The 17,223-nt window shown below is 37.1% G+C and overlaps 1 protein-coding gene across 3 annotated transcripts in view; it reads right to left on the bottom strand.

Moving 5' to 3' along the window:
• The window catches only part of PEAK1 (pseudopodium-enriched atypical kinase 1), a 72,566-nt gene that overhangs the window by 19,346 nt on the left and 35,997 nt on the right, over positions 1–17,223 (bottom strand). For 2 of the 3 annotated variants that reach the window (XM_010571649.1, XM_010571650.1), the window contains exons 3-4: positions 10,124–10,240; positions 8,002–8,198 (exon numbers count right to left, since the gene is read on the bottom strand). In XM_010571649.1, the coding sequence (XP_010569951.1) occupies positions 8,002–8,198; positions 10,124–10,240 (314 nt within the window). The remainder of the gene's footprint in view (positions 1–8,001; positions 8,199–10,123; positions 10,241–17,223) is intronic. The other variant, XM_010571651.1, reaches the window with a different exon arrangement.

Below are 17,223 nucleotides of genomic sequence, written 5' to 3'. Positions count from 1 at the left end.
AGGGAACAGCAAGTAAACAGACACTACGACTATTTGGCTATTTATATGTGCTGAATCCTTGTCAAGAGAGGACCGAACTGGAATGCCGAACCAAACTGGGAGTGCAGATCTCGGATTCAGATTTGAATTACATCACTTTGGTCCCTAATTAATAATAAATGACTTCACAGTCTATGAAAAGAAAAAAAAGATAGCTCCCTTTACACTTTAAGAGATGTTGTTACAGTTTTTATGAATACTACAGAATGTAAGATCTTCTTGGCCAGGATGCACAAAACCCTAGAATGCTGGGTTAGAATGCTGAAAAGGACTTCCTAATTTCAGAAGATCAGAGAGGACTGTATTTTTATATGTATCCACAAACAGAATAGCCTTGGCTCTTGAATTCTTAACAATCATTCTCTCTTCAATCATTCCAAGGAGATGACATCACAAATGAAAGTTGTATCTCTATCTTTTGTTTAAGCTCAAGAAACCCTCCGAAGAGCCTTATGGATTTTGTAATAACCCTAGATATTCCAATGTTTAAAAAACTGAATTTTGAGCAGGAAATTCTATTAGCTTTGTACATGCCTGATCATCAGGGAAGATCGCATAGGACTACTCCCCTGCATCGTCACTTTTTAGCTACTACAAAATAAAAATATGCAAAGGCTAGAAATATTGGAGAATCCCTGCATATCTCTCGAATCACTGTCAAGGTTGCCTCAAAACACCCGTAACACTCAGGGGACCCTCTACTGCTCCTTTCTGATCTTGGTATTGCAGTGAGCGTGCTCTACAATAGCAGCTCTTCCTCTCACCATTTGATATGCTGCAGCATATAACACTGGTGCCAGCTGAGCCGTACAGGAACTCTTATCAGGTACCTTTTGCAGAGACGAAGAGTAGCATGATTCAAGAGTCAAAAGCAGAACTGATGTCTACATGCCAGACACACACATCCAGATGCCACAGTCTTTTGCATATCCAGAGACAAGTTCATTTCTACTTTGTATCCAAGTTTCTTAACTCATCCAAACATATGTTGTCTTCCACAATTGCTTACTCTTACGAAATCTGTGACCTATGTACTTCTCCTGCTGGCAACATTCTGTGGTAAAGATCACTTGCCTGTTTTCTCATTCTTACCCTCTTCCCTGCTATGCTAAAATAGCCTAACTGCTGGGGTTTTGAGAAAGGCTACTTATTTCAGGAGGCAGTTTCCTAATATGCGATGCTTGTGTGACTTGGTAATCCAAGGACTGCACACATGCTAGAGGGAAACAGCAAGAAAACAAATTACAGCAAGATGCACATCTCAAGCAGTAGCAGCAGAAGCCCTCTCAAAGAAAGGTAAGATTTATAACAGCATTTCTTCTTGAGTCTCTTATTTTCTGTCTGCTTTAATGGCCCTATCCTCCAAAAGCCATTCATACAGAAGAGTGTTGCAACTGCAACCAGTGACTTTTGCTAGGTGTTGCTTTTGCATAGCTATTGGAACTGTGACATCAAAACATCATTGAAGGTTTTCATAACCAGAAGTTGTCTTTGCAGATATCTGGTGGGAGTGGCAGGATCCAGAGAACTGCATGTACAAGTCATTATGTAGTTAACTTTTTCAAGTATTCTCAGCGGAGGAACATGAATTTGTAAGACATGTCATGTTACAGTATAGTTTCTCCCCACAAAAACAATTTTCCATATTGAAATCTATCATCTGCATTATGTGTTTGAAAAGCTTAATATCTGGACTGTTCTTATGCTGAGTTCTTAACGCTGTACGTTTCTTTCCTGACCATTGGGCCAGTCTTTCCAGCTCAGCTTTCCCCAAGCATGGCATGATACTTCATGTCCCACATTTTTTAAAATTCATTGTCTAGCAAGAAAAAGGTTGTCTTAAATTTTGTCCCTGTCAAAGGCACAAGAATGTTCTTTTGCATAAAAGTACCGGCAGAGCATTTGCTTCCTTCTCCCCTTGCATGCTTAAAAACCCATCACTTCCTTAACCTACTGCACAGACTCTCCAACATTTCAAGGTTCAGCCTGAGCTACACTCTTGGGAGGCAAATGAAAAGGAGGAACAGGGACAATACTAGGCTGCCACTTAACAGAGATCTTTGAAGTGGCTTCCAGGGGATAGAGGATGTAACTCTTTATAGACAGCAGCTTTCTAGAGAGCTTTAAGTAATTCTACAGTTCAGTAACATTTTCCATTACAGAATCTCACTACACTATTTAAATATTAATACTTAGATCTCCAGACACCATGCAGAGGTCTGAAACTCTAAATCAGCTCTAAAAAAAAGCACTTAAATTTTATTTTTCCAAGTAACTGATTTATCATCAGACTTTGCATTGCAACCTGTTTATGTTAGCTCACAAAACTGTCAATCGGACACACTGAGCTCAGGTTTAGTTCAAATTTATATTCCATAAGCATGTTTTTCTTAGAATAATGACATGCATAATTACTGTTTAGATTTCTTGATACTCCATGTATCTTTCTTTTTTGCTTAAACCAGATCAGCAGTATACATTATCAAGAAATCTCAGAACTGTGAAGGAAAATGCTTCTTTAATTGAGAAAACAACTAATGGTGAATTAGGCAAGCCAAGTGGGTGACACATTGCATGCTTCCATCCTTCCTTAAATAGAACTATTCCTGAGATGTATATTGCTCTATCATACATAGCATACATTAGCCCGATACACCAATAACAGCAGGCTGCTTCTGTGCTTTCTCCAGACTCATTTTACTCTTGACATGGTAATCTATCCTACATTCTCCTTTATTCTTGAAAGCTTTTTTCTGATTATATGCCATTACCATCTCTCATCCAAGGATAATGTCTCTTGTGGGAAGATGTGAATTAGAAAACAGAGCTGAAAACAATACTCTAGTATTCACAGTAGTAACTAGGCTATTGCCATGATCGTTAACTGTTCTCAGTTTTAGTAACCATTGTAATACTCCTTAATCCCTAATCCCCTAGTGCAGGGATTTAGATGAATGAACTGGACCCAGAGAGCTAAAGTAGCCAAAATGACTCTCACTTCTGCCATTCTCCAACTTATCACATCAGTTTGACAGAAATTCCACGTTTTGCATTGCCAAGAACAGCAAAAATTAATAATCATGCATGTACAACATGGGTAACCAATCTTCCAAGACCAAATCTATCAAAACTCCAGCAGAACTAAAATCAAAACTGTGGACTCTCTACAGTGGAGACCAACAAGAAAGGCATTTTTAGTGGCTTTTATGTGTCTGCAGGAAACCCCCTGTAAGACAGGGCTGGGCTGACCACACTACTGGATCTTGGAGCAGTCCAACAGCGTTGGCTTTGGCAGCCTCTGCTGACCTGTTTCTCCCCACAGCCAAGAATGGAGTCAGATGTCCCAGTAATTCTCATGTCAGTACATCCCCATTTCATGTTACAAAGTCCAGTTACAAAGGCTGATTAATCACTAAGGAAAATCCACAGGTTCGCCACCTCTCCATTGTACAAACTCCCCTTCTCTACCCTTGTCCTAGTACTTTTCCCCCCCCGTTGTACTTGGATATTGATCATCCTTTGCAATCTGCATTTTTATTATAATATGGAGCCTGGAAAAGATTTCTCTGATCAATTATACTGGTCTTTAACACCAGTACAAAATACATCACTCCTTAATAAACTTTTACCCTGACTGATAAAAATAATCAAACCATGAAAAAACCCACAAATGCATAAAAGTATCTTCCAGCTACTGCAAAAGCAACCAGCATGCTTCACAGCCCCAATTCCAACAAATGCAGAACATGTACAACACTATTCTATAAGATTATTTAGTACACAGATTTACATGAATGTGATTGTTAATCCTATATTATGCTCAGTTATTTACACATTTATTGTTAATTTAATAGATAAAAATCTAACCAGAATGATAATATATAACAGAAAAGAAAGCTAACATTTGTTAAGTAACATTCATGATGCACCTCCACTTTCTCACCAATAGTTTGAGACTGTGCACAGAACTACAGTAAGATGGGCTGCAGGTATTAAATAAAAACTTCAGGTGCAACAACTTGTCTGCCTTGGTGATCTGTCAGGTCTTGCTACCCGTCCCCCATTACACCATGTTAAAGATATTACCTGTACTAATTATGTATTATAAAAAATGCATCAGACTGATACTATAATCACTGCCTGTCACTGAACTGTCACTTTCAGTCAACAATGATTTCATTACCTTATTTATAACCTGGCTAAAGCACACTGCCCTGGTCTAACATACTGACTGAGGCAATACTCCATGGCAGATGCTGTGATTTGGGATTTTTTTCAGTATCAGCAATCCTAAAACCTAGAAACTTAGCCTCCTTTTTTCCCCCTCTTTTTTTTTTTTTTGGGTGTAAAGAGAAAAATAGCTGATAATAAAATAACCTATTCTTTTTTAAATTATAGAAATACTATCCTGAGTATATTGAGAATCTCTTAATCTGCTTACAGTGATGCAAATTCAATCACGTCAATTTCCCCCAAAAATTCAAAGATAGAAAAATTCACAGATTTGTAAAGGAAAGGATTTTAATCATCTAGTCTATTGTCTTCCTTATCATAAGCTACAGGGCTTACCTGAATTAACTTCTGTTAGAATAAGGGTACACCTTAAAAAAGAAACATCCAGGCCCTACCTTACACATTTGAGCACTTGTTTCTGCATCAAGATTCAACTGATGGCCACTGGATTTTGTTAAATCTGTTGATTGTTGATACCTCATCACAGTTCTGCTCACCACATGAGCATCCACACCATGATCAAGCCAGACTCTGTTTCTTTGATAAGCTTAACAGACTCAGCTTCTTGAATTAGTCACTATAAAGTGCCTGTCACAATACTAGGCATTTTCAAAGCTTTTCTTTAGAGCCTGTACAATTTTTTTTTTTAAACATTCTTCTTGAACTGTGGTCACCAGGGCTTGTGCATGGCCATGGCAGTTGCAGGGTAAAAATGAGGTATATGTAACCTCTCTACTCCTACTGATGTTTCCTCCTGTTTATACACCCAGGAACACACTGAGCTCTTTTGGCCTATCATCATGGTGGGACCTCAGGTTTCCTAAAAGCCCCAAGTCTTTTATGCTGTAGAATCCTCTATCTTGTAAGGCTTGCCCGCATTTTTTTTTTTTAATTCCTAGATGTATGATTTTACATGTTAGATGAACTAACAAATACAGTCCATATTTTATACATGAGCTATTCTCAAATTTTGCATCTGCAGTGTGGTTCCTGACAAATACTTGCTGGCATGCTTGCCATTTTTCTGGGCAGGACTGTAAAGTGATGATGGAACGACTCCTGTGGGAACAGGGGAAGGCCAAAACCAAATATATTTAGGGCAATACCCGATATAAACTACTACCTGACTGCAGATGAAAATTCACCAAAGCTTGCCATTATTTCTGTTCATAAAATTTCATGTGACATGTCACAACTGAAGATTAGACATTTATCAAAGTAAGGACATAGTACTATCTGCTTTTCAATAAAAAACATAGAATATGTATTAGATTAGTATTTAAAAAAATGAATATTTTGCATTATGCTACTAATTACAATGTTCACATGATCTATTTTACAAACTACAAACTGTAGTATGTAGCTATAAAAAGCTAACTGTAGATACAATTGCAATTGAAGCAAGAATCAAATGTGATGTAACTTTAATTATATTACATATTCTCATATTATCCTTTCTTTCAGTTACACACATCAGTATGTGTTGATTCTACAAAATATATGATTTTGCTGCTTAGGTGATGTAAGATGTGAAAACAAGTAGGAATTATTCTATATCCCTACCTAGTAATCTCTTGATAGCTAACTGATTTAGAAAGTGAGGTTGATAAAATAAACCAGAATAAAGTTGGAACAGCAGCCAGAGAACTCAGTGCCATTTAGGGTAGCATTGCTTTTAACAACAAGCAGTAAGCTTGCCAGGCCAGACCAAGTCAAGCCTAAAAGTTAATTTAACTCTTTCATACCTAAAATTTAGTTTGGTGACAGCAAATCTGAAAGTGACCCAAGAATGAGAAGATTCTGAATAAAATGCTAAGGGGTTCAGTTTTATACAGTTTTACAAAGGAGCATTCAAACACAGGAACAACACTGACAAAAACAAGGACTGATGGGAGTGATCAGAGAATCACAGAGAAGCATTTAGGTTGGAGGGGGCCTCCTGAGATGGTCAAGTCCAACCTTCCCTGCTTAGGCAGGGTCGGCTGGAGCAGGTTGTCCAGGACCACGTCCAGTTGGGTTTTGTGATTTCCACACATGGAGACTCCACAACTTCTCTGGGCAACCTGTTCCAGTGTTTAACGATATTTGATTACATTTCCATGAGTTTACTACTCCCAGTTTGTGAGATGCTGCGGGAAGGACAGAGATCTATGGACAGAAGCATATCTAACTGTATATGATGAAGCAGCTGCCATCAGGTGTAACATCTTGCATAAGAAAATTGAGCTAAACTGAGCAAATGTTTAAACAGAATATTCACAATATCATTACTTCAGCCATGAAATGCAAGTAATCCCTTGAATGTATGAGCGCTCTGGCTAAAAAATAGCAATCTCACCATGAGGAATAAGTGATATTTCATACACTAAATTACGCCTTAGCTTGATCGTTTTATATGTCAGTCTGGTTAGCAACATGGGCTAACCATGCTATAGATAGTTTTGATGTAGCTAGATCTACTGCCTGGATTCTATCTGTAATGTAGCTACATCCTAAATACAGAAAATATATAGATACAGATATATATGTATATCTCAATGAATTGAAAATAATTCATTAGAACTTTGAATAATTCCACCATAAAAATATAAATTTTAGTTTTCCTCCTTGAAGTTACAATTTCTTGGTAGACGTTAGTATCACTCTTGGGCAGCATATTTTTTCCTCTTTAAGTTTTATAAACAATACCTAATTAGTGTTTCATTAGCAGAACACACTAAGAAGTTTGCCACTAATTCACAGTTAAGCAAAAAAATGCAACAATATCACTAAATGTCTAAGGAATGTATGCACCTGAGGGTTTAAAATTTAGTCCTTGATCCTTCAAACCTGTGTGGACATGCCAAACCCCTGTAGTTGTGAGCCATCTCAATGCAGTCAGTTCACTCTTGTCCAAATGCTTAATAAATTCGTACGCTTAGAGGATTGGAGTGTTACTGAAAAACATATATTCAGATATCCTTGAACATAAATAAGTGAGAGATTTTTGTTCTTTTAGAAAATTTGGCTGTAGGTATTCCTAAATTCGCAGTACTTCAAATCAAAATGCTTTAGAAAATTAGGCTGATCGAGAGATGCTTATTTGTCTGGCTCACTTATCTTCCAGAGAAGGCCTGCATACATGCATCTCTCTAATATGAGTCAGGAATTCAGTGATAGTTGAATGGACTGTGCAGTACCTTCAGGATATTCATATCTTAAACTCTTCTGAAGGAGCAAAAGTAAACTTTCAGACTAGGATAAGAAAGCTTGTAGTCAACAAAAGATGACTACAAATATTTTAGCAGTTATTGGTCCTCTAAAATAAAAAGTCCTATCTTTTGTTTGGAAGTTTGGAAAAAATATTGAAATCTACTTATTGTTTCTAAAAAAAAAATAGGTAGTTTGCTCTGTATTTTAAACCTCTCTGATAAAAATTCCTCCAACAGATAAAACAATGTGTCTTTTAAAAGTATTTGAGATGTTTATCATTAAGGGCAAGTCAAAGATAGTTTTAAAATCATAGGAAAGAAAACCTTTGAGTTTGTTGAATCTTTGCTTTCTTAGTTGTGTATCTCACAATGAGACAACATCATTTTATTTTCTATAAATGAATATTAAAAAGTTTGTCTTTAAAAACTAATCCTATGAAAGTGTATGGAGCTGTTCAGAAGCCAAGGTTCTTCACAGCCTGGAAAGGTATTAAAAATCTGGTCTAATTTAAATTTTCTTCTGTGAGAATACACTTACCTAAATTGCTGTATGTAGCACTGCAAGGATTTAAGTCAGGAGAATTTGAAACTTCTTCCTTTTCTTCCTCCCCTTGTGGGACACGGACAGATGATACTGGTATGACCGAGGCACTGCCGCCATTATCCTGCTTCACGAACACAGCTCTAGGAACACGAGGGGACAAATCCTCCAGTGTCGTGTCATCAGGCACTTGACTGAAACAAACAAAGCAAAATCACCAGGAGACCAAAGCTGGGTGCTAGATCCTACTGGCAAAATACCGAATTAGCCATTAAATATCTTCAGGAAAGGGAATGAACTGGTAAAGAAATAAGGTCCTTTCTCCCTCCCTTTTTTAAGAGCAACTTTCTACAATATTTATTTTCCTTAAGAAGAAACAACCTTTGACTGAAATAGTAACATGTAGTAGTTCATGCCTTTCATACAAAAGGGATAATAAAATGTTTTACAGCTGACTACAATCACCATATGTACACATATATACGCAGGCATGATTCTGCATAAAATGTGTAGGACTCGTAGGACAGCAGCAGAGTTTAAGGTGCTTTTTACCAATCAGAACAATTTTGCTTTAATCACAGATACCAAAGTATAGCAAAAGGGCTGTTAAGTCTTAATAAATGCATAAAACTTTAATGATACATTTTCATCTGCTGGTAGAATTTGGAAACAGACACTTTGGGAAACAGACTAGTAGCTCATCTAAGCCAATACTTTACTTCCCATATAAAATTATCCAGGATTAAAATCCATATGCATTAGGCCAATTGCAAAAGGCCATGAAGACATTCCTCTGTGCTTGCTCTTAGCTATGAAGTTTTAATCAAACTGTAATGGCTTATAGCACAAAACTGAAAATCACAGATTCAGTCTTTTTCCATGGATGTATTTATTGCAGTATGATTTAGAAATTATGTGGGTTTTTTATATACATATGTATAAAAAAAATTTAAAAATGTTCAGGTTTATTAAAAAAACCCAATCCTATTGAAAGCATAGCAGCAATTATCAATAATATGCCACATAAAATGTCAGAGCAAAAATATTTCTGTGTCTTTATGCTCTCTTACTTGCAGAAACAAATACTCATTATAGGCCAAATCTCAAAAGCATATGTCCTGTTCACTAGTTCTCATTATTACAGCCTGATCAAATAGAACAGCAAGAATTTTAAGTACTTGTGACTTCCTTAAGGGATAGGACTAACACACTTCCTTCAAAAGATGATCGCCACATCACATAGCTGTACAGATATTTAATTTCTGTATTAAAGATTTAAAACTTAATATAACTTCTGGTGGACAGAAACAAAATTTATGCATTTTTAAATAGGCAGAGCAGCTGAGGTTCTGTAATACAAATCCTTATAGTGGAAAGAGAGATTATATCCTCAAAGAGTTAACATAAATTATAGGCATGTCTCTCTATGCCAAAGCCAAAATACCAAAAATCATGATACACAGTCTGCTAGCAATCCTAGTCTACAAAGATTAAAACATGCCAGTACTTCCCGTACAAGACCCCATATACGGTGCAGCGCGCGCATGCTGTTTCTACTCAGACTCTTGGATTTTAACTGCAGGCTGACACAAACAAAACTCATTAGAACTTGTTAGTAAAAGAGAAAAAATGGCATAAGATCAAAAAGATGTAATCTTTAATCAGCATAAAATTTTTTATTCATTTTTAGTACCATGCATAGGAATGGTGTGAAGAACATTCCATGTGCCATAAATATATCCACATTAAAGAGTTAACCTAATATAATTTCAGAATAAAGCATACATAAAATTAAAGCAGTAACAAGGCTCTCAAGATGATGAGAAATTAAACTAAAGACTTGTAGTTGCTGTAAATCATATACATACCTGCATTCCTCAATAAGAATGTTTTCTTTAAGAAGAAATAGGTTCTAATAGCTTTACAGTTCTGTCATTGCCACAAACCAGGAATTATCATATCTCAAAGTAATTTTTTTAGTATCAATTGGTGAGGTACAGAACAGACTCATTCTCCAAACCAGACACATGCAAGCACATACGCTTAACCTAAGCTCAGAAGCATTTTGCCAAAGTAAACCAACAGCTAGAAAGGAAGAAAGAAAAAAATACCAACTCACCCACTGTACTCACTCACACAATTCCCCATTAAAGGAAATTCTTTCAGGGCCTTCTTGAGTCTTTTAATCATGTCTTGAAACTCTGGCGAGCCATTGATTCCACAGTGTTCTGATGTGCTACAAGTTGTGCAAGCTGTAAGCAACAGGGCTGAACTCTGCACAGAGTGATACACCTACTGCACCTTAATATTTACCTTAGGGGGTTGGTCCCAGGGACTTGCCAGAGCGCCCCAGGAAACCAGTTAGTTACAGCCCTGCCTTCTTAACTCTTCCACTGCCTTCGTGGATGAAAAATAGTTCACAGTCTACTACATCACTGTTTTGGTATGACAACTATGGTCTTAGTCACGTTAATTAGTTAAGGAAAAGCAGGCTCAAATTTCAAGAAGAGTTTTAAGAACTTAGACTAACCTACTGTTAAAAAGTACGTGAATATCTCAAATCTGTATTCCAACCAGTTTTAGAGTCTGAATTGAATACTTTCAAAATCACAGTAATTAGAAGTCAGACCATGAAATCTGTGGGAAAATGCTTCCCTGTATCTTAACAGTAAAGACAGAGAGATCAAGCATACACACGCAGTGCAGTGACTCAATGAGCAAAAAGCCAATCCGACAGAACACAGAAGGAACAAAAGGCAAAAACATCCTCTCTCAGTAAGCTACAAGAACCAAATTACCAGTTGCTTTTGCTTCATGAAATAGTCTAAACAGTTAAAACTAGTAGTTTTCAAGAAAAGTAGAGCAGCTGTTAAATAAGGGCTCTGAGATTAGAACCATTAAAGCCTGATAACTTTGTATCTGCTTGTTGATAGCAAGTGATACTTAAAGCTATCTCCTTATTTGGGATATTTATAGATATTTTGCCAGGATGGATTCTTTGATGCCTTGCATAAAAGCACATATTTAGCTTTTACCATAGTGGGCACAGCTTCCGCTGTCCAAGCCTTTTTCTCTTCCCTTTTTTATTTCAAAAACAAACTTCATAGAAAATGAACTACCTCTGCTCCTTGGGCACATGTGGCCAAAACTAAACTATTCACTTAATGGAGGGAGCAGCCCTCTGCACACAGAGAACACATTTGTTTTCCTAAAAAGCTGAGATTATGTGCAGCAAAAAAATTTTCTGGAAAAATGACTGTCCTTCAGATAACAACCCACTGAATTCACATACTTGTCATTCACATGTCCACAAGCTCAAAATTGGTTCAGAAGTGTTTTTTTTCTGCAGGGACCAATGCCCCTAACTCCTTCCCACAGGCTCTCCTCCTTCACAGTTTTTGGAGGATAGCCAAAAGATGATGTGGTCTAACTTGCCTCGGTCTTTTGGGAATAGTAAGAACCCAGAAAGCAGCCTGTGTAGTGTGTTAATTTTTGTAAGGACAGTGGAATCACAGCTATTGTGTGACATGTATTTTCCTCCAATCAGAGCATGCCTTCTCAATTAGAGTGATTAATAAACAGCAACGAATATGAGGGAGATAAAGTGGAATACTTATAAAGAAGTGATTCTGAGAGTGCATTCCTGAATTAGGGTCAGATCTAGAGGTCAAGCTGAGTGAGTACAGTTCTGTGTAAGACGGCGCATAAATCCAAGTGGCAGAAATTAGTGGCAGAAACAGAGAGAAAAGCTGATGGGGCCTTCAAGCCAGCTGAGACTCTGCTCTCCTCCCTGAGTGGACATCAGCAAAGCAATAATCAATGGTAGTCGTACAGTTTGAGATGAGAGAGCCTGACAAGGAAGATGACTTAGTTTTACACAGACACACAAAAAAAATCTGTGTTACTTGTAGATATATTTAGTTTCAGAGATCCCTTTGAGATCTCCTCAGGCCCTACACTTCTAAGCTAATAAAGCTAATATAAAGCCTAAACTAACTGAATAATGCTTGAGGAAAAATGCAAAGAGGTTAATGGCTTGAGGGTGGTCAAAGGCCACCTTACACAGGAACTTCCACTCAGAACACAGGCCACTTCTGCAAAACACTGAGCAAAGACGATCTATGCCCAGGTTTCAACCAGAGTACGTTATGGGTACAGAAAACCCATTCCAGTGGCTCATGCAGTTCAGGTCCTTATCACCACCATTAGCCAGAAATAGTCACTTAAGAGGAAAGCGAAAGAAACTTCTCAGGTGACAATCTGAAATAACTAAGCCATAAAGTTTATTCCTAATTCTTATTGTTTAGAAGTTGGCTTAGTCCTGAAGCGTGAGAATTTTTATATATATATTTTTAAATCTTGTATAATGCGGTGTTTGCATAGATAAAGGGAACACATTTGATAATCCAGTAAAGACATCCTGCTAAGCTCTTTAGTGTCAGTGAAACTTAACGGCGATGAGTTCCACAGATTAACTGTGCATTACAAAAAAGGGCATTTTTCTTTATCCATTTTAAGTTCTCAGTCTTTCCATTTTACAAACAGTATTAGAGGAGTTAAGAACAATAATACATGATTTACTATTTCTTAATCTAAATTTATAAAGTAATAAATGGTAAATCCCTTCTACTTGATTCTTTAACAGTCCTTGGTGTTTACAAATCTTCACATAAAATGTTACCAAGCATCTTGCTTAATGAACATGCATAATTTCTAATTCTGTTAGCATAGAGATGTTCTAGAGAAAAATCTCACGTAAGTTTTTCATTGATGAAACAGGGTAAGATACATGGTTAATGCTCTTAAAAGCACTGTTGAACACTGCTGAGTAAGGTAAATAAACCTTGCTGATATCTAGAATAAAGCAAATCAAGATAGATTTGGGGAGAAGGGGGAGTTGACAGTCCCACCTGAACTTTTCAGGTGAGAATTTCTCCCATTTCACTAGACTTGCTCAAGCAATACTTTTCTTTTCAGGTATAACATCCTTGAGTTCTCCTCACCAAGCTACACCTAAAAGGTTTTGGAGTCAGGTGAGAACCTTACCTTAAGACTTACACAAGAGGTCCTCTAAACTGGGAAGGACTTTGTTCTAACAGAGCCCTACTGTGATTTAAAATATTTTGTTCCCTTCTCAAGTCATTTCTGAAGCAGCTGTGGAATCTGCAGGATTGGATCAATGATTGAGAAAGTGGAATGTGGCAGTGGTGGTTATTCCTGCCTTTCTCTGAATGTGATCCTGATCTTAATATATGACTACATTTTTGAAGAACAAAGATTCCATTTGTTTTTACCAAGTAATCTGTTACAACATTCATATTCCTCTAGATATACAGAGCACTCAGAGTAATTTCATGGCTCCTGTCCCACTGAATTAAGAGAGCCTACATGTAAGCTCCATTTCCTATGCTGTTCAGGTTCTCAAGGTCCGGGCCACAGATGATGTGCACTGTGGCACACCCCCAGCCCCAGTCACCTGTATTTTTTTCCTTAAGTAACAGCGGCATAACAGAAATGACTAAAAAACCCACTGAAGAGATAATCCATTTGGGGCCTTTTAAGTCTTGGTGCTCTAAATCACCTCACCGGAACTGTCTTTCTCCATTGCCTGTATATGGAAATTCAATGTCTAACTCAGATTCTTGAAATCACATTTGGCTTACTGTAATTTAAAGCAAACAGTGTGAACAGTCGTCAGCAAGCTCAAGACAATCAGCACAACAGAATGAAATTGAGGATCACTTACACTACTGAAAAGCTTCCATGGCAGGCAGGAACTGTGCAAGTTTTTGGCCAGTTTTCTAAAAGATTCTCATCTGTCACTCACATTTATTTTAATTTCAGGAGCAGTAATCTGGCTGGAAGTTATTTAAGGGGAACTATTTGTACTATGAGCACAGCACTGGGGTAAGATTTGAAGAATAACAAGACAATTTCAAAAGCTTTAATATCTATGTCCTCTGATAAGTATAGAACCCATGAAAGTGTCCAGTGAAATGCCCAGAGGCTATTTTAACAACAACAAAAAAGCCTTAAAAGAATGCAAATTACTGATGTAGTGTGTAACTGCAATGGAGAAGCATGCTTTTTAAGAAAAACATTCAAAACAAATCTTTAAAATATGTATAAGCATTTCACTCATTTTGGAAGGAAGATACAACAATAGGATAGTGATCTTCCGTAGCTATGAACAACAGAACTTGTACGAGCGCAAATCCCTTTGACAAAGTTAATGTCATTTGGGATTACCAATGTAATTCCTAAACCTTAGCTATGAAGGAGTCCTTTCTTACCTAAACGAGAATGGAATGAATATACAGACCTCACTACTTGAAGGAAGTATTTCAGTAAACATACAGTTTTATCTTTAGTTCATCCAAGTCTGACCCAAAGATCCTATAAAAGAAAGTTATGGCTGACTTGTAGCTATGAAAGGAAACTATTCAGTTTAATACATAACTGAAATTGAAATGGCTCTGCACAAATCAGTTGTACCTTGATTTACAAAGGCACTGCCACCTAAAACAGTGCTGAATGAGGTTTTAGTTCAGCTCTGATGTGGTTTATGGAGATAGGAAAGGAAGAATCAGAATGCTGTGCTACAGTTTTCTTTTAGGAAACGTCTCAATCTAAAAAGCTGGTACTGGGTATGAGCAGTGATCTCTCAATGAAGAAGAGAAACCTTTATCTTGTGAAACTCTAAGAGCAACAGTCTGATCCACTAAATAACAAAGCCTTTGAAGAATCTTTTTTTTAAACTTCTGTTCAAAAACTGTGCTGTACCACCTTCATCAATTACAGTGACTTAGGCCAGAAATAGCGTCATGTTATCATTTTTAGAGGTCAATTTTAGGTTTTGCTTGAGAACAACTGCTGCATTGTGAACTACAGGTGTTCTAAGAACACCTGATTTTCATTGCAGTTAATGATAAAGCTGATGTGACTACTGATTTTTAGCAAAAATTAATCTAGCTACAAATTTTTGGTAAATTTAATACATTAGTATTTGCTAGCTCCTTTTGAATGACCATATGTGCATCCTGGCATCAAACAGAAAGAAACAATCACATGGATAAAACAAAACCAAGTTCTTTTGCGTAACAGAGAGATAGTTTTCAGCCTTCCAAAGAAAGTATTTTGCAAGTGCCATTCAAAGGGAAAAACTGACCTTTATAGTGATAACTTTAAATATCTTCAGCCTTGTTTTGTCATTATGGTATCAATCTTTAGCAGTTCTGTAATCCATTGCAAGGTAAGGAAATATTGTATCTTCGTTTAATCTGCTTTCAAGACCCCCCTCCAGTAACTTGACATTTTTAAAGCTTATCTTATTTTCCAGGTCATTGGTTTGGTTTTTCAGTGAGCTTACTGTTGTTGGCATTTTGAGTTAGAAAGTGTCACGTTCATTGACTGCCATCTTCATGTCTTCTGTTTTCCTCTAAGCCTCTGCAAGCTTAACTGAAGATTTTAAACGTCTTTTCCATGCACGTATTTTAGCCTGAATTAACACTAACCTCTTACTAATACCTAAAGAGTTAACACAGAACAAGTACAGCATCTCATCTGTTAGGTCTCCTGCTTGTGCAAAAATGAAAGTTGACAATCCTGATTCTCGCCTACTGGGATATTAAAAACAAAAGCCAAAATCCTTAAATAAAAAAACCTTCATTTTCTGGCACTATAAGGTTTCACTTGGTCTCCTTAACAATATTAAAAATTAAGTAAAAAACCCAAATAAGGCATCAAATTGCATTAAGGTAACTGAATATAATAACTGAAGGATAAAGATATCCATTGGCCAGTGTTCCCACAACGTATTTCTCAGCACCTCAGTGTATTTTCTTTGAAATTTGTAGAAACCATAGAACAATACTGTTAGAAAGAAGAAATTCCAATTCTAACATTTGGAAAATACCAGTTTTCACCAGGGAAAATTGTGAGATATGGTTTTCACCAATATCATCATGACTTGCAGAAAAATACAGAGTAAAAATACTTTTTGGAATAAGTGAATGAGACAGGGCAGAATGACCGATTGCCTTCAATAGTAAGGGCAGAAGGTATTCCAGTAATAGTGCAAAAATATAAAGCATTGTAACAGCACCATCTCTGTCATAGTCCAAGAACATGTGCCAACTATGACCGCAGCCATTAACCTGTTATTGCCCCTTTACCACAGAGATAAGCAGCTGCTCCTTCCTGACTGGTCCCTTTGTCACATCAGCAAATTGATCTGGCTGACAAATAACTGCAAAGCTATTTTTCACTTGGAGCACTCCCCCAGTCTGGTTCACCACAGATGACCACATGAACTGTCTCGCCAGCACAAGAGTGGGGCACTAAGGAGGTGGGAGCAAGTGAATCTCCTGATGGCAACGTATTTGGTAATGCTGCTAAAAAAAAATAAAAAATGTTGGTACAACCTCATTTTCTCTAGGTTCCCCTGGAGATAATAGAAGAAATGAGTTGCTCTAAGGGCGATTGAGAGCACAAACTTCTCCAGTTCTTTAACTTGCTCTCTAAAGCTGCCTACTTCTCCCCATTTAATTTGGGGTAAGTCTAGAGAGACTAGACTCCTATCAAGGGTTATTCTAGCCCTGGGTACATTCCCCACTGTCTTCAGCCTTAAACTGTATTATGCACTGTAAATACAGGGGAAACCCCCTTTTGCCTTCACCCACACCCCTGTATTACTGTGGTACTGTACATCTTGCAGAAATGCTGAATGCTTACAGCTCCTACTGACTTTAATAGTTTGTGAAAGTGCCTAATGTTTCTGAAACCATCACCCACAATTTGTACTGGCATTTTTTTTAAACTCTACTTGTTATGTTCATGTACTCTTTTTGTTTTTAAGTAAAATTCTTGACCCTGAGCTTGCAGTTCATGCAAGTCTGCAGAAACAGACAATACACTACGGTTTTGGAGACCATCCTATCTTGTATTTGAGGCAATTACTTCAAATGTAAATCTACAGAAACTGGCTTTACATCATACTGTAATAAACCCTATCACCACCTTACGTTTCAAACCCCAAACTGTCCATGTCTGACAAAAGGTAAACTGTCTGAAAAGTAGTCCTGATCTTCATGAGAATGCTACATCAGTGTTCCCAAGATGTGATATAAAAGTGATTTAATTACACTTGGTGCAAATAGTCACTCTTGGTTAGTTTAAGACATAGTTATTTTACTTTAAGACAAGCAGCAATCAGTTTAT

Source organism: Haliaeetus leucocephalus, unplaced genomic scaffold (assembly GCF_000737465.1).
Source record: "Haliaeetus leucocephalus isolate CR32 unplaced genomic scaffold, Haliaeetus_leucocephalus-4.0 Scaffold339, whole genome shotgun sequence".
Taxonomy (NCBI): domain Eukaryota; kingdom Metazoa; phylum Chordata; class Aves; order Accipitriformes; family Accipitridae; genus Haliaeetus; species Haliaeetus leucocephalus.
Note: the sequence above shows the minus strand (reverse complement) of the source record. Positions and strands in the feature narration are given on the sequence as shown.